We start from the raw sequence: 18,793 nt of genomic DNA on the forward strand, positions 1-18,793 counted from the left end.
TGGAATCAACACTAGCAAAAGATGCAACTGACGTGTTCCCAATTGATTGACGAGCATCAAGGACATTGCTCTCTGTTCCAAGCATGTAGGGAGAACTGTTTGAATATCCAGTTTCTACTTTGATCATCCCTCCATTCATTCCTTGAAACAGACCCACATTTGAGCTCTGAGGTGCAACATCATTCCTGGCATGAGAAGACATATCCACAGCAGTGTGCATAGTTGAGAGTACAGGTTGGGTACCATTAGAATAAGCATTGCCTAAGCTGACACCAACAGGGTGGTCTATGTCATCTTGTTTCAAAGTAGGTCCTGAATGCTCTGGTGCGTAGCAGCTCTGGTGTACTGTTCAAACAAAGTACATTGACTTGTTAGTGACACAAGTACATTATAAATGTTATACAATGATGGGAAAGGTTTATAATTAGCAAAACAACTCCTTCAAGCACCAATTAATATATAAAAACTCATACATCCCCCCATAATAGAAAACCTGCATCAATACGAATCACATATTGAAAATGTGGCGTTTTTTATTAATAACAATTTCATGAATCATTTTGTAAGATGCATAGCATTAACCCTAACATCACAAGATTACTTTCCACCTCCTTTTCTTCTATTTGAATCTCCAAAATACGATCTATAATATTACCAAAACAAAGATGAACAAATATCTTGTGAAGAAAAGTTCTTCCACCTTTAGAACTGGTTTAGGAAGAGATAATTGCAAAATAGCCATCATAGTGGAGAAAAAAAAATAAATTTATGCCAAATTAAGATATGGATCTTTATTAAATATGTTATCTCTAGTACAACTTTGTAGTTGATAATGAAAAACTATTCAGTATCATATGTGGTTTCTAAGTGAACCTGATTGTACCTTTTTCTGAATCGGGATCAAGTTCGTTAGAGAAAAAGGTTTTTTGAATATTAAGGATTATAATATGTAACAAATAAAGTTTTGAAGTGACTAAGACAATGCAGAAATTATAGAAACGATACAGGTAAATAGAACACTGATGATATCCTCGTAAATCCACACAATAATAAAAATAGAAATCTAAATCAATCAAGTATAATTGATATGCATAAATACTATAAAGCTAACTGGAAACTACCAAATACATTTAGTTGAAATGTCTTATCTGTGGGCATGGCACCTCTGGATGCTCAACTGCCTGCCCTGGATGCCTAATTGCCTTTTAATTTTCTTTTTTCATAAAAATTGAATAACTTTGTTGACTAAATGAAAGGAAAATTGCTAAAAGCCTAGAATTATACATAGCAAGAATGGAGAGGACGGAAGGTGGTTTTCAGATGCCAACAAGCATGGAATTCTATTACTAAATGGAGAAAGTGGCTTGAAATTGCCAAAAACTTAAGCATGGGGCAGGGAACAACATAAAATTTTGGGAGGATTTTGGAGGTGGGACCTTAGCTAGCTATTTTTTTCTAATAAAAGGAATATGTTTTCAAAAAGGAAAATGATGAAGATGATGATGAAAGCCTACATTTTGTTTAGAACTCAAGGACCCAGATGTACCGTCTATAGAACAGATCTTGTTCAAGTAAGGTCATTGATGATGAAAGCCTACAAAAGCCAAGAGAGTGACCAACCCCTTCAATTTGGACAAAACACGGATTAAATATTATAAAAGGAACTTCTAAGTTCCTAACAAGAGAGCCCTGACTGAATGAAACAAAAAGACATTTATCTTAACCAAATTGCAATCCCTTTCCGACACTCAGAAAATCCTCCTGTTGTCTATCCAAAGATGGCCAAAACTGCATTAGACAGAATCAGGCTTTACTGACACCCTCACGGATTGGCAAAAGCATATGGCACGAATTCCAATAATACATATTCATTTGGCTTAAATTGACATCAAGTAATTGCCTTCACTTCAGCCACGCTGTTAATACCAAGATGGCAGTCACTAATGCTCAATTACAAGAAAATTGATGTTTCAATATGGTTGAAAGCATCAGTATGAAAGGAAAGTGTCTTCGCAGAAAATGACATGAGGTGCTACTCTTCCTCTTTCAATATGCCTTGTTAATTGTGAAATCCGGAAACCACAAGGATGAAATATTTAGCCTCTCTCTCTTCATCTTTTTTTTTAAAAAAAAAATGAGAGCAGGACCTCTCTTATTCTTAAGAGATCAGATACGTTGTAACTAACATGTAATAACATCCAAGATATAGCAATGCAACAAGTAACAAATAAAGATTAAGCTTCCGACTAGGAGAAAAGCAGCCTTACTAGGTTGGACGTGGGATCCATTAGAACTAGATAACGCAGTCACTGCACATGGGTGTATTTGGTGCATCATTCGTGCTTGCTGTTCAAGCAACCGGTTGAATTCAATAATCTGGCTTTTCACCATCAGTCTCAGATAATATGCATTAAAGAATTCCTGATTCTCCTCTTCAAGCTTCTGCCAAACTGGAAGAGAAGCAAAACAAAAGGTTTTGACTACAATAGATGAAGTAAACATAAAAGGAGGTAGCATAAGTGTTTACAACCTGCAGTTCTATCTCAATGGTATGGATCATATGAGTCTTATGACATGGAAACATTATGTATAGTAATTTATATCCACTTGTCAACCGTGGATCAAAAATTTATGGATAATTTTTAATTCAATCCACTTGAGACTTATTGTATGTTTTTCTATTTGTCTTTTTTTTCATGTGTCTGGAAAACCATCCTTTCACTGACAACGAAGCAACTATTGGTCCTTGATCCAAATTACCATTAATTTTGATTTGAGGGGTTGAAGGTATCCATCACTTGTTCTTCCATTATTTGTACGGCAAGAAATTTTTGGAAACTTCGTTTCAAAGCTTCCTACGCTCTTGCACTTTTGATTTCAGGGCTAAAAACAATATCTTCAACCTACTTGGCCATGATTTAGGAAAGCAAGAGATTTGTGGCTTAATATTGTTAAGTATGTGGTTTGGGGCTTTGATTTTGGAAGAAATCAACAATTTTTTGGGAAAAAGAAAGTTTTGATAATATGATGAAGTACCATACGGCATAGCAGTAGCTTGCTGTTTGTTTGGTTGAGTAGAATTTAGCCGTTCCAACATGTCGCATTTTGGAATCTCGAGATCAATATGGGTTAAATGTGTGTAATAGTGGTGGTGATGTGTGTTTGATTTGTGTTCAAAATAAAGTTTCGTACAGCTTGTTAGATTGCCCTTCCGAATGATTTTTGCAATCACTCGTTTTATGAGAGTATTCTATGTGAGGGAAGCTTCCTTGTAATCTTATTACATATTGGACTAAGTTTTAGATGTTTTCTGCTTTGGGGGCTTCCAAGATGTATCCCTAAAAGGGAATCTTTCGTTTGTAACATCCAAATACCAATAAAATGTTTGTGCATCTTTGTAAAAATAAATAAATCATGCTGCAATGGTGAGCTACTTACTATCTCAGTTTCCTAGTTAATCTTGTTCGTCCATGATCATTTCTATAGCCAATATAGATTACTGACAGGTTGCTCTATCATCAATTCCTAAATGCCTAATCAATCATTTTCCTCTGCATCCATCAAATTTAAATGTACCTTAATTTGTAACAAGGACTGTAGGTCTATGATTCAGAATATTCTCATGAACTTTCCCTTTTGTGATGAGGGGAGAAGATTCGTGGAAAACTTGTTACTTCGCCTTTATTTTTATTTTTTTTGGCAAGGTTCAGTGCCTCTTTATGGGCATCCATCCATAAATCGAGCCAGCTATGTTTTATCCTTTTGGATTGGAGTCCTGGATTCCTTTAGTGCACTTGTTTTTTTGTATGCCTTGAACATTCTTCCATTTTTTTTCAATGAAAGCTCAGTTTTTAAAACTAAAATAAAAATAAAATAAAACCTCTAGATCTGCTAGACATTTTTTACTAGACTATAACAAAGTCATGGCACATCATGCTATCTTGCAGTTCATGTGTTGTACTAACTCAACAATCAACTAATTAACTATCGTTTTCACAATTATTATTGATAACTCCCTAAATGAGTTATCTTAATGCCTCTAATATTGCTTGTTTAGAATGATTAATCAATTTAAATGTCTATATTTGTAGGAATTTGAACACTACATGCATTTTGGAGCATTATGGACGGTTCAAGAGCTTAACAGAGCGTCGCAGTGTTGCGCTCAAAGTCAGAAGCACGTAAAACAAGCAACATCGCAGCACTACCCTTTGGAGCCACAACATCGTCGCAAACCCCCAGCAGACTCACCTGCGGAAAATGCATGAGTCGCAGCACTCTTAGTAGCGTCACGGTGCCCTCGATGGACCATATATCTTCTTTTCATTCTAGGGTTAGGAAGGAGAGTTGGTGGCCGATTTTGAGAGCTCTAAGCTCGGTTTTGGCCAAAACCCATGAAAATTCTTTGTATTTTGGCTTGTAATGAAGATTTTGGCATCAGGATTTGATTCTAGATGATCGACTAGGCCCCAAATGAGCACTTTAGTTATGGATATAATAAGATTTTTATGGAATGTTCGTGGATTTTTCTGATTCTTCTTGTTTTCTACTCCTTGCTTGATTTTTCTTTTTTTTACAAGAAACATTTCATTGATGAATGAAATATCCAAAGAGTAGAATGGGGATAAACCAATAGGGAAAATACCCAAATCCAAAATAAAAGCAGAACACATAATGGATAGATACAAACAGGATGTATGAGGAGCAAAAAGATACAACCCAATCCAGAAAGGAAGTGATAAAAACAGTGAAGATAGTTCAAAAAACGAAAGAAGCACATGATCATAGCGGATGAACATCAACACAAAAGCTCAGAGCATCTAGAAGCCACTTGAGACGAAAGGGTTCCACCATAACAGAAACTTAAAGCCCAAAAACCATTTTTGTCACACTGATATAGACCCTTCTTTAAGCAAAGGTTGAGCCTTTTTTTCATACAAAATAGAGCTTTCTAGATTCCGTAATTCTCTCGACTCTCTTTTTTCTTTGCTGAAGATCGGTTGGGTTGCTCTTTGTTGGGATCACCTTTATGCAAAGACCGAGATATCTAAACCAAGGGACCAGTACCATCAAGTGTGGAGCCCATAAAAGGACCAACTAATGATGAATGTTCATAATCATACCAATTTCCACCCATGTGGTCATAGATGTAAGAGGGATGAGGAGAAACCGGCGGAATATGAATGGGGCTAGAAAGGTAGGCATCCGTGACTCCTTGCTTGAATTTCTACGATGAGCATACTAAATAGATTAAATTAACGACTTAATCACATATACTTGTATGTTTGTTCACCCGCGCCATGCATGTTGAGATTATCTGTAACTGTAATGATGGCATAGATAATTTGAGTAGTAAATAGGTTGAGTTATAGTTATGGTTCGATCTCTAACGTAACCAAGGTCACCAATAACGAATAGATAGTGGGACCTAAGGAATAGAAAAACGTTAAGTTTGACTTAGCTAGTTTAATCTAATGTCCTAATCAATCCAAGAGCTTGATGCAATTAACTTGTAGGTAATGCACGACTATTATTTAGTTAATTTAGAAATTGGCATCGCATTACGAGTCGATTTTCTTAAGAGAGTCTAAACGACACTACCGGATCAATCGATTAGACAATTAATTAAATAACCTAATTCCTATGATAAATTGATGAAGTAATCTATAAATAGCCCAACGGTCTCTTAATTGGCGAAGGTAATCTCATGCTATCCCTCTTTCTCTCACCAATCTATCTTACATTCCACACTTTAATTTTCTGCATTTTTATCTTGTCAACCCCTTTCCTCCCCCCCCCCCCCCCCCCCCCCCAAACTGCTTTTCCATAGACAAATTTACATTGGGGAGATTAGGGGTGTTCGTGGGTTGGATTGAAGAACTTTTTAGACCCAACCCAATTGTTCGGGTTGTAAATTTCTTTTACCCAAATAACCCTCATTAAGAAATGAACCCAACCCAACCCAACCATGAAACATTTGGATTGGGTTGGTTCGAGTTACTCGGGTCATTAATTTAATTTTTTTTTATAAAAGGAAGTAAAATATCAATACGTAAAAAATTGATTTAACTATTGTTGAAATACGTTGAATTAGCCCTAAGGGCATTTTTGTAATTTATACTATATTTGCTAAATTAGGGTTTCACCTCATTCTATTTATATCTGAGGTTGGGATCTATTGTATGTATGACATTAAAATAAGAAGTCCTTTTCTATCGTTGTTTTTCTCCCTGAATTACGGTTTTCCACGTAAATTCCTTGTGTCGTTTTCTTTCTCTTCTATTTCAATATGGTATTAGAGCAAGGTGATGAAACCCTAGCCCTGATAGAAGAAACTCAGTCATCAAACTTGATAGGTGAAGGTACACTGACTAATGAGGCTGTGATTCAAGCAGTAGTTGACCAATATCTCCGAACCATCATCCCAGGCGGCATAGCCGAACAGTTCCAGCCGGCGAGCCGAACAACAGGTGGTGGACTCACTCCAGCCAGCGCGCCAATCAGCTCCCAGACTCAGCAGACCCAGCCGTTCCAGCCAAACATCATCGATGAAGGTCCCTCGGCTTCGCACGCGATCGATTCTTCTACGGCGCACGCACTCGGTCCCTCGACTTCACACACGACCGGCCCACACTCGATTTCGCACAGGATCGGATTTGCTCCAGACGGTCGTGGGTTTGCTCCAGCTGCCGAGTCGGGTCAGATCGGCGCGTTTTCTTCAACCTCGCGGCCGATCGCCGAGCCTTCTATCCGTTACCCACTGTCGCAGCCGTCTGGGAGCAACGCCAATCACGGGCTGCCACATTTTTCCACCGGTGGACTTCCGGCAGTAGCTTCTTCACAGTACCATGGTGGACAGCCTCTTCCTCATGTGTATCCAGTTCAACCTCAGTTTCGAATGGGTGATTCCGTTGAAGAAAATCCCATGATCTTTGGACAGAAAAATTCTAGATCTGAATCTCATGGGGAACTCCAACAACAATTGGTTAGTCTCCAGCAACAGATGGCCACCCTTGGAGCCCAGATTGAATGGCCATGATTCTTCCCCGATGTATTCAGAAAATTCGGTATCAATGTTTCCTACTCTTCCTACTACTAATCTTTTATCTGGAACTATAGGAAATTCTGCAGGAATGATCACGGGAGAGAAGCTGAATGGGCAAAATTACTTCTCTTGGTCCCAAACAATTAAAATCGTTCTTGAGGGACGCCATAAGTTTGGATATTTGACTGGAGAGATACCAAGACAGAATCCTGGGGATCCTCAAGAGCGTGTCTGGAAGGCAGAGGATTCTTTACTCCGCTCAATGTTAATCAGTAGCATGGAACCACAAATTGGGAAACCTTTACTCTATTCAGCCACTGCCCGAGATACTTGGGATGCAGTCTAACGGTTATATTCGAGGCGTCAGAAAGCATCCCGCCTGTATACTCTACGTAAACAGGTTCACGAATGCAAACAAGGGAGCATGGATGTAACGTCATACTTCAGCAAGATGTCGTTTTGGCAAGAAATGGATCTATATCGAGAGATCATCTGGAACTGCCCGCAAGATGGAATTCAATACTCCAAGATAGAAGAGGTTGAGCGTGTGTATTATTTTCTTGCAGGGTTGCACCCCAAATTTGATACAGTTCGGAGTCGAATACTAGGGCAGAAACCAATACCGTCTCTCATGGAGGTCAATTCAGAGGTTAGATTGGAAGAAGATAGATCAAGTGCAATAAATGGGCCGGGTGTTACCACTGTAGAGTCAGCTGCCTTTGGGGTGAAGTCCACTGGATCTGATGGTGACAAGCAGAATAGTAAAACACCTCCAGTATGTGAGCATTGCAAAAAACAGTGGCATACGAAGGATCAGTGCTGGAAATTGCATGGTCGCCCTCCGAATGGTAAACGTCGCCTTCCGAATAACGAGTCGAAATCTGGTCGTGCTCTAGTGGGTGAATCAGTTGAGGGGGCCGCACAACCTCGACACAGCCTCCAGTGACCAATCCTGGTGATTCAGGTACCATAGGGATCGGAACAATTGCTCAATCAAGTAACCCTCAATCTTTTAGTTTCCTTGTTGAAGGGAATGAGTTATGGATTCTAGATTCAGGAGCGACCGATCACTTGACTGGCTCATCCGACCGGTTTCTCTCATACTATCCAAGCGCTGGAAATGAGAGGATTCGAATTGCGGATGGGTCCTTCGCTCCTGTTGCTGGAAAAGGCAGACTGTCACCATTTCAGGGATTAACTCTGCAAAATGTCCTATATATGCCCAAAATTTCTTACAACTTATTATCAATAAGTAAAATAATAAAAGATTTTAACTGTAGAGTTGTCTTCTCACCAGATACTGCTTTGTTTCAGGACTTGAGCTCGGGGATGATGATTGGCACTGCCCGATATGACAGAGGCCTCTATTTCCTTTTTGAAAATGCTTCCTCCAGGAGCTTGTTTAGGACTAGTCTTTTATCTTCTTTTACTATGTCTGAAACAAATTATTTATTATGGCATTTTCGTCTTGGACATCCTAGTTTTCAATATATGCGATATTTGTTTCCTCATTTATTCCATAATGTGAATATTTCTTCATTATCTTGTGATGTTTGTATACATGCTAAACAACCTTGTGTGTCTTTTGTTTCTCAGCCCTATAAACCTATCCAGCCTTTCCACCTGGTCCACAGTGATGTTTGGGGTCCCTCAAGCATCTCTACCCTGTCTGGTAAACAGTGGTTTGTAACTTTCATCGATGACCATACCCGACTTACATGGGTATATCTCCTTGCTGATAAGTCCGAGGTTCTATCTACCTTCAAACAGTTCTATACCACTATATTAACACAGTTCAACACAAAGATTGTCATTCTTCGGAGTGACAATGGCCGTGAGTTTGTCAATCACACCTTCCAGGAATTCCTAGCGTCAAAGGGAATCATCCATCAAAACTCGTGTGCATATACTCCACAACAAAATGGGGTGGCTAAACGAAAAAATCACCATCTCATTGAAGTTGCTCGTTCCTTGATGATTCAAGCGTCTCTCCCTTCGTACCTGTGGGGAGATGCGGTTCTTACCGTAGCTCATCTCATTAATAGAATGCCTTCATGAGTTCTAAAGTTTCAAACTCCTCTTGAGTGCTTCAAAGAGTTCTATCAGTCTACCCGTCTCATTCCTGAGGTTCCTCTTTGTGTGTTTGGGTGTACAGCTTTTGTTCATACTCATGGTCCACACCGGACTAAGTTTGCTCCACGAGCTCAAAAATGTGTGTTTGTCGGGTATCCCCTTCATCAGCGAGGCTATAAATGCTTTCACCCATCTTCCAGAAAATATTGTCACTACGGATGTCACGTTCCTTGAAGATAAACCGTTCTTTCCCATTAGTCATCTTCAAGGGGAGACCACGAATGAAGAGACTAACAGTTCCACGTACTTCGTACCTATTAGCTTCAATCTTAAGCCTAGTCCTAATATTCCTGAACTTGAGCCTAGTCCTAATATTCCTGAACCCAATCTACCTAGTCTTGAACCTAACTCTGCTCCTACTATTATTGTGTCAGTCCTTCTTACTAGACAAGTGCCCTAGAATCTTAGAAAGGAAATTCAGGAAACCCCTGGTGTTCCATCGGAAAGTGTCCAAGCGTCGAAACCAGCTCAAATTCAAGATCCTGTTGTTTCAGAGGAGATTCTTGAAGAGAAGTCTGGGAACATAGAAAATGATGAGACGAGCTCAGAGAAGGTTGAAACTTCAAGAGGTAATGAGGTGCTGAAAGATCCTCAAGAAGATGCAAAATTGTCTCAGAAGTCTGATACTGAAGAGGGACAGACGAAAACTGACAACTATGATACCACTCTAGATATGCCAATTGCTCTGAGAAAGGAAACCAGGTCATGTCCAAAGTACCCTTTGCATAGTAACTTATCTCCTGGTTTTAAGGCTTTCACTACTCAGCTGGATGCTCTAGCAATACCTACCAGTGTACATGCGGCCATGGAAGTTCCCGAGTGGAAAGCAGCAGTAATGGAGGAAATGAAAGCTCTCGAGGCAAATAAGACTTGGGAGTTAGTAGCTCTCCCTAGAGGTCACAAAACAGTTGGTTGCAAATGGGTGTTCACAGTGAAGTATAAGTCTGACGAAACACTCGAGAGATATAAAGCCAGGTTAGTTGCTAAAGGGTTCACTCAGACGTATGGGATTGATTATTCAGAAACTTTTTCCCCAGTGGCTAAGTTAAACACGATTCGTGTTCTTCTGTCTGTCGCCGTAAATAAAGATTGGCCCCTACATCACCTAGAGGTAAAAAATGCCTTCCTAAATGGTGAGTTAGAAGAGGAAGTTTACATGAGTCCACCTCCAGGTTTCGAAGCTAAGTTTGGGAATCATGTTTGCAAACTCAAGAAGTTTTTATATGGGTTGAAGCAGTCCCCTAGGGCATGGTTTGACAAGTTCACCGTGTTTGTTAAGTCCCAAGGGTTTGTTCAGGGGCATTCTGATCATACCTTGTTTACAAAAAAATCACCCTTAGGGAAGATTGCTGTGTTGGTAGTGTATGTTGATGACATCATCCTATCAAGAGATGACACGGCAGAAATTGCTAAGCTAAAACAAAAGATGGCAGGTGAATTTGAAATCAAGGATCTTAGTAGTTTGAGGTATTTTCTCGGGATGGAAGTGGCAAAATCAAAAGCAGGAATATCTGTATCTCAATGGAAATACACTCTAGAATTGTTGAAGGAAACAAGAATGACTGGATGCAAACCCATTGACACTCCTATTGAGGCCAATAACAAACTAAAAAGCATTTCAAAAGGAATTCCTGTGAATAAGGAGAGGTATCAACGCTTGGTAGAAAAACTGATTTACTTATCTCATACTAGGCTCGACATCTCCTATGTTGTGAGTGTGGTAAGTCAGTTCATGCAGAGTCCATATGAGGAGCACATGGAAGCTGTGACTTGAATTTTGAGATACCTAAAGTCCACCCCTGGGAAGGGCTTGGTGTTCAGAAAACATGACACACGGAGCATCGAGGCATATACTAACTTAGATTGGGCCGGATCCATGACTGATAGAAAGTCAATCTCAGGGTACTGTACCTTTGTATGGGGAAATTTGGTAACTTGGCGGAGTAAAAAACAGGGTGTAGTGGCCAGAAGTAGTGCTGAGGCAAAGTATAGAGCTATGAGTCTGGGAGTGTGTGAAGAAACCTAGTTGCAGAAAGTTTTATCAGATCTTCACGAGAGTAGTCTGGGGCCCATGAAGTTGTATTGTGATAATAAGGCTGCCATCAGTATTGCTAATAATCCCGTGTAACATGATAGAACCAAACATGTGGAAATTGACAGGCACTTTATTAAAGAAAAGTTAGACCGCGGAGCTATCTGTATTCCCTATGTACCTTCAGTCCAACAGGTTGCAGATGTTCTTACGAAAGGGTTATCGAGACAGACGTTTGAAACTTGTATTAGCAAGTTGGGTCTTGCCGATATCTACGCCCCAACTTGAGGGGGAGTGTTGAAATACGTTGAATTAGCCCTAAGGGCATTTTTGTAATTTATACTATATTTGCTAAATTAGGGTTTCACCTCATTCTATTTATATCTGAGGTTGGGGTCTATTGTATGTATGACATTAAAATAATAAGTCATTTTCTATCGTGGTTTTTCTTCCCCGAATTAAGATTTTCCACGTAAACTCCTTGTGTCCTTTTCTTTCTCTTCTATTTCAATAACTATTTTTAAGATTAACAACTCAATTTCAATTTATATAATGTATAACCTTTTTTCAAAGTACAAAAAAAAATATTTCTAAGAGTTGTTGAAGAATAAATTATCCAAAATTGATAAAATTAAATAAAACTAAAATAAATATATGTATATCTAATTGTACATAAACAAAAAAAATATATTTCAAAGTTAATAATAAGTTCGAGTTGGTTTGGGTTATTTTAGGTGACCCATGAACCAACCCAACCCATAAAATTTTCATTTATTTGAACCCAACCCAAACCAAACGGGTTGGGTTGGGTTGATCGGTTTTTTCGGGTCATCGGGTTTCTTGAACACCCCTAGGGGAGATTATATCTAGGCTCCCAGTGGTTCGACCCGGTCTTGCTACTAATACTACCTAGTAGTAGAAGTTCTTGATCGGTATTTATAAATTTTATTTGAAGGGTCGAAGAAGGATTCGACACCCTCCTTTCGACTAGCATCAGTTATGCTCTTCCCTATTATTAAATATGGATGACTATGGTTAAAGCATTGATAAATTATTAAATGTATCATAACCCATCATCTTAAATTTTTGGATTCAAAGGTAGTTTTAACATGTTATTCAAGTCCTTTCCCAAACTCAACCATGTCAATCGATTCCTCGAGTACCAACATAGAAATGGTGAGCCTCAAAGACATTGACATAATGATCCGTAGTTGAGTTGAATTGGATAGGTGCCATGCTCTAGAGAAGAGAAATTGGTCTAGATAAGAGCAAATTCTCACTGTAGTAAAGTTACACAAATAGAAGCTTATTTAAAGAAAGACTAGATGATATTTTGTTTGAAGCGAGAATTGTTAAGAGTGACCAAATTCCCACATTATTTAGACATGGAGAAGATATGAGTACAAGTAAGAACAACCATCTCAAAATTAGAGGTATTTTAGGTGAAACCAAAACCGAAGCGATGAAAGCCAAACCTGAGCATAGCTCAATTGGTTAAGGCATTATATCATTGACTAAAAAGTCAAAGGTTTAAATTTCCTCCAACATCACATGATGTTGAACTAAATGCAAAAAACTAAAAACAAGAGGGCTTAGGCCCAAAAATGGTCAAGGTCAATATCAGGAGATCCTATGTTCAAACTCATTTTATTTTCTTTACATTTAATAATAATAACCATTTGATGGGCCTTGTCTAAATTTTCAAGCCTACAAATGAAAAGGAATGTTAAATATTGATAAAATATTAAATTTACTATAACCCATTAGCTTATGCATTTGGATGCAAAAGTGATTTAGCAACAAGCAAACATAATACTTATTCAAAACTCCTTATACGATCATGCAAATGAAATGTACACATGAGCGTAGGATTTTAATTTTTATACCACGGGTCCTTATTGCAGTCAGAATGTCAGATCAATGTGTTTTGGCTTAAGAGAGATTTTTGAGAGGGAGAAAAACAAACTGGCATATTATTCTACTAAGTAAATAAAAATAAAAAAACAAAACCTATGATAGAGATCATACATCTATCAGCAATAAAGCAAACCAGCAAACAAATAGTCTCTTTTTTTTGGGGGGGGGGGGGGGGAAGCCAAGTAAACATTAATATATCAGAAAATAAAAACATTAAACACATGATTACCATGTTCTGTGAAGCTGGGGTCAATTTTTTCATGATTCAAAAGTGCTTCCACAACTTCTTTTCGGCTCATATCAAGCTGAAGGCATCGCTCTATAAGACTTCGCACCTAAAATATAAACATAAATAACTGGATGAGATTAGTCACCTGAAAGTAATGCACATTCGAAGGCACACCATTCATTAGAGTGATAAAAGTTAATGCTCTACATAAATCCAAAGTTTTTGCACCAAGACTTTTGCATTTTAAACAAGTAGAGTAAATTAAAAAGATAAAATTACTAACATATGAGAAATCAAAAAGGACATTACATTACGCTAATGGTGTGATACATTAAAACCAAATAATTCCATATCCTTTATGGTGAGGAGATTCCAAAATCAAAATGTCTGCAATAGGCTTTATGAACAATCATGATATTTTTCTTTCTAAGTTTTTCCATTTCTCTAATATTATTTTGGCATGTCCATGAACCAATATTCTTTTAGATAAACTAAAGATCTAATCCTCAAGTTTTCCAAAAAAATATGAGAGCTTTGGAATGTCAATATCATAACTCACAGACACGAACAACTTGCCTAATAAAAGAATTATTCAAGCTTCATTACATACATGGCTGACAAAATGTTTCGCTGAGTAGCCATACTGGAATGTACAGAAACAAAAATATCTCATATGAAACACCCACAACTCAATCCGATATATATATATATATATATATATATATATATGTATGTATGTATATGTATATCTGCGTGTGTGTGTGTATATCTCGTACACAAACCAAGCTTTCCTGAAGAAAAATGAAATAATACAAGAGCATGCTAAAAAACAAAGAAAAAACAGTCTTAACAAAAGGACTCCAAAACAGTTATAGGAAATGACTCCAATCCAAAAGACAAGACTAATATCATAGTAACAAAAAGACCTGCTGACCAAGGCCCAAAGGGAGCCATTAAACCTAGACATCTCACAAACTACCTCACCCGATCTCTCAAACTCTTCAAGTATTCTATTATTCCTTTTCCAATCAAATATCCAACAACATAGCAAGAAAGCTACCTTGCCATAAGATTTTTCCCTTAGGGAGTGGCCAAAAGCACCTCCTCCGAAAACTAACAACAAACCCTACCCTGAGCACCACACAAGCCAAGTGAGGTTCTCCAACAATCCCAAAGAAACTGAGCAAACTGCAATCCCACAACAAATGATTGAGGTCCTCCTCATGCCTCCTGCAAAGAATGCATCACTGCATAAACAAAACAAAGGAAGAATACCTTCGGACATGCTCCAAGGTATTCACTCTCCTGTGCAAAACCTGCCTGCTGCAAAAATCTTAATCTTCTTTGAAATTTTAACCTACCAGTGAGGAGAAAATAGAGGCTTCGAGTGAGGGAGAAGGGGCCACGAGAACCCTTTAGAAGGATCAGTAGACGACAACCAAACATCCCTTCTACCTGGACACACCTAGAAGTCTCACACAATGGATAGAAGACCCAAAAGGAAGGATCGGGGGTCGACAAAACCAAGGCCATGGAATGTAACCTTTTGTTCAAAACATAAATAAACGTGAAAGCATAACACAGGAAGGTTTCCTCTGGATTTCGATATCGAAGGCCTTTTGTCAAAGGCACACACAAAAATCCCTAGAAAGACATTTCTCTATTCCCTCTCAATCTCATCTTATCTTCTATGTCGTGGGAGATGGTAAGGAGACGTATTTTTGGGAGGACCACTGGATGGGGGATAGACCCCTCTCAGCTGCGTTTCCTAGGTTGTATCATTTGTCTTCTTTTAAAAATTGCTTTGTTTCAGACTTCTTGGTTTGGTCAGAAAATTCTATCTCTTTCTCCTTTGGGTTTCGTAGTCTTTGACTAATAGAGAAACGACTGAGGTGGCTTCTCTTCTTTCATTGATTGAGGGTTTTTATTTCAAGATCGGGAGGAGGGATGTATTGTGTGGAGTCCTGACTCGCTTGTCGGTTTCTCTTGTAAGTCGTTTTTCAGGATTTTGTTGGATCCTTCCCCCTCTGTTGAGTCGACCTTTGACGTCTTGTGGAGGATTAAGATTCCAAAGAAGGTTAAGTTCGTTGCCTGGCAGGTTCTGCTTGGTCGTGTAAACTTTGGATAGAATTTCGAGAAAGAAGTCTTCGTTAATGAGTCCTTTCTGTTGCATTATATGTCGAAAGGTGAAGAAAAGTCTGGATCACCTTCTTTGGGAGTGTCAATTCGCGAGATCCATCTAGAATCGTCTTTTGTAGGAGTTTGATATCTCGATTGCTCGTCAGAGTGATGTTCGATTGACGATTGGGGAGTTCCTTCTCCATCCGCCTTTCCGTGAGAAAGGTTGATTTCTTTGGTCTGTTGGGGTGTGTGCTTTATTGTGGGATCTTTGAGGGGAAAGGAACAATAAAGTGTTCAGGAAAGTGGAGAGGGGCCATACTGAAGTTTGGTCTTTGGTGAGATTTCATGTTTCTCTTTGGACTTCAATTTCAAAGTCCTTTTGTAATTACTCTCTAGGCATTTTCTCCGTGGAAACCCTTTCTTTAGTGGGGTTCTTGTGGGCTTGGTTTTTTGTATGCCCTTGTATTCTTTCATTTTTTTTCTCAATGAAAGTCATCGTTTCAATATATATAAAAATAAATAAATAAATAAACAAAACCTCCCAAGAAGAAATTCCTCGACACTTCCTCGATGAAGTTACCATGACCAGAATCCTAGAAATCAACAAGTAGTAGTCAGGAATCCCTCTCCCAACACGAAATGGATGTGTAAGTTTTCCTCCTTTAGATATATAGATAGATAGAGAGAGAGAGAGAGAGACTCTTTTCCAAGAAGACGATCTCTTTTGAACTTTAACCAAGACAAGGTTCCAAAAATCCAAACTCCTTAATCCAAAAAGTAAATTAAGGAATTTGTTTCATTGGCCTATAAATTCATGCCATTCGATCTCTTTTTTTTTCTTTAACTGCTATGTCATCCGATCTCACAAGTAAGTTCCTCTGGGTAACGGCTAAACTATTTATGAAGGTCTAAAACTTTGTTAGCATCCATTCCTACAACTCATATCCAGTTCTCTAGGATCTATTGGGTTGCAAGGAAAAAATGCAGAATAATGAGCAATTTAGAAACCAGCTTACCAGTTGAATATCTTGACGTGAGATCCTTCTCACAGTTCCAGTTGACATATTTCCAAGTCCAAAGCATACGAATTGAATTACAATCAACTGGCAAAGCTTAACCGCCTTGATTATTCCACCCCAGCATCTACTGAACAACCAAAAAAAAAAAAACTATGAATCTAACGGCAAACAAATAAGAAATAGAACAATATATACATCATAAGGAAGTCAGCCAAGAAAGCTTTATTTGTAGGAACTTTTCTGTTTCGACCCTTTTTATGGAAGTCTTGTTTCCCAATGAGGGAGGAAAAACCACCATTCCAATTTTAAGCCCTCTCTTTTAGTTTTTATTAGAAAACATAAAACTACTTGTATTCCATATACCAAATGCAAGAAAATTGACTAGAGCACTGAGCACACGATTGAAAATCACAATTAAAGCAATTCGGCACCAGAAAAAGATTGTGGCAACTTGCACGCAGTTCGAATTACTCACCAACACCATTTATACTTTAAATGGAGATACCATGTGAATTTAGAAGACCCCTTTAAATCACAATGATAGCTATTGATTTAGTAGTAAAAAACATCCTCAAGTACAAAAAAAGACTGATCTGCGGGTAAAACACTTAAGTCAAAGAAGTGAATTGAAATAAATTGTACCAAAGCTGCATCCTACTCAAATCATAATCAGTATCCTAAGGTGAAAATGAAAGCAGACTTTTATTTTTACAAATAAAGATCCCAATCCCAAATAGATATGCAACTTAAAACAAAACAAGTAGCAAGAAAGCGACGGAAACTAGGTCAGGTCAGAACAACAGCTCAAACAAACCACATAAACATTAAAAATTATAACCTAATTTTAACATTTAAAGTAACAATCAGCCCTCAACACCAATCCAGCTAACAATTCAAAATCAATCACACCGAACAATAACACATTACAAACTAAGGAACACCAACGGAAAGATCGTGCGACAAGGAGTCAAATTCATTCAATCTCAATTCCCAAACAAACAAGACGATCTTCGGAACAAAATGAAAAACAATTAAAAACCCACCACTAGCAAGCTTTCTGTTTCTTCTCTCTCACCAATCTCAAAAGCATATATGAAGTGAAGAGAATCAAAATTCAAAGAATCGAAACACCAAACCGGGAAAAGGGAAAGTAGAGAGAATAGAAGCAAAATTCATGGATCTTACCACCTACTAAGCCGATTCCAAGAGAAGTGGAGATCTTCACTGCGACAAAATGGGAAATTTTATCAGTCTAGAGAGAGAGAGAGGGAGGTGAAAGCAGGAATTTTCGCTTTACATCGTGGAATGGGAAAGAGAGAGAACATCGTCCGACCAACAACTGTGCAAGAATTTTTTCCGGCTTCATAGTACTTATACCAGTGGTAATTTTGTAATTTCGTTAAACTGTATTTTATTTATTTTTTGTTTATTTGTTTGTTTCCTTTTTATCGGGTTAAAATATCATTACGGTCCTTATATTTTAAAGTTTGTTTAACTTTAGTCTATATATTTTCATGGCCAATTTTAATCTCCATACTTTCAAAAAATCTTGACTCTAGTCCCTCAAAGTTGAGTTTTACTTAAATTGATTAAATAAATAATTTTTATACAAAGAAATGCAACATATGTTGAATGAAAAATTTTGGATCAATCATAAATTGTCACATAATTACAAAAACACAAATTATTAGATTTAAGACTAACTAAAAGTCAAAATATATCCCGAATTGAAATTGAAGACAAAAACGGATAGATCCTCATGATGCCACGTATTTTCATCTTGATCGTTGGATCAAATTAATTATTTTGGTCAAATTAAGTGCTAATATTTCAGCTTAGGTCCAATTTAACCTAAAATTAGGCTTAATTTGGCCCAAAGACCAACCATGCCTAAATCCAATAATTTGAGCCCAAGGACCAAGTCAATGGACCAACCAAGCCTAAGTCCATAAAGCCCACATGAGAGTTCTCCTTCATTTGAAGGATTCAAAAAGTTTAGACTCCAAAGAGGTTAAAGAGAATTCTTCCAACAATCAGAAGACTCCCTAACTCTTGAAATTGAACATTACTTGAAGATACAAGCCTTTTGGGAAATTTGTACGGATGACCTAATTTTTGGGTCCAAAATGTCAAATGACCCATTTTTAAAAAATAATGTCAATTGACCCTCTACTCACCTCATCACGGGATGAGATTACAAAAATGCCCATCTAGTCTATACGAGTGTGCTCAAACTCAATGGTCATCCCACTCCGCTCAAAATTATCGTGCAAGTGTCGTTCAATCTCGCTCTACAA

General features: G+C 38.0%; 1 protein-coding gene across 1 annotated transcript; it reads right to left on the minus strand.

Annotated features, from left to right (window-relative positions):
* Positions 1-4: 4 nt before the first annotated feature.
* LOC150037456 (uncharacterized) lies at positions 5-17,839 on the minus strand (the record flags this gene model as incomplete). The annotated part of the gene is made up of 5 exons (XM_090312012.1): positions 17,682-17,839; positions 16,494-16,623; positions 13,357-13,462; positions 2,268-2,450; positions 5-345 (listed from the first exon to the last, which is right to left on the minus strand). Coding segments are annotated over exons 2-5 (678 nt in total), but the record flags the coding sequence as incomplete, so codon positions are not given.
* Between the last annotated feature and the right edge of the window lie 954 nt (positions 17,840-18,793).

The sequence above is a fragment of the Benincasa hispida genome, chromosome 3, assembly GCF_027475165.1.
Source record: "Benincasa hispida cultivar pf3 chromosome 3, pf3_genome.v1.1, whole genome shotgun sequence".
Taxonomy (NCBI): domain Eukaryota; kingdom Viridiplantae; phylum Streptophyta; class Magnoliopsida; order Cucurbitales; family Cucurbitaceae; genus Benincasa; species Benincasa hispida.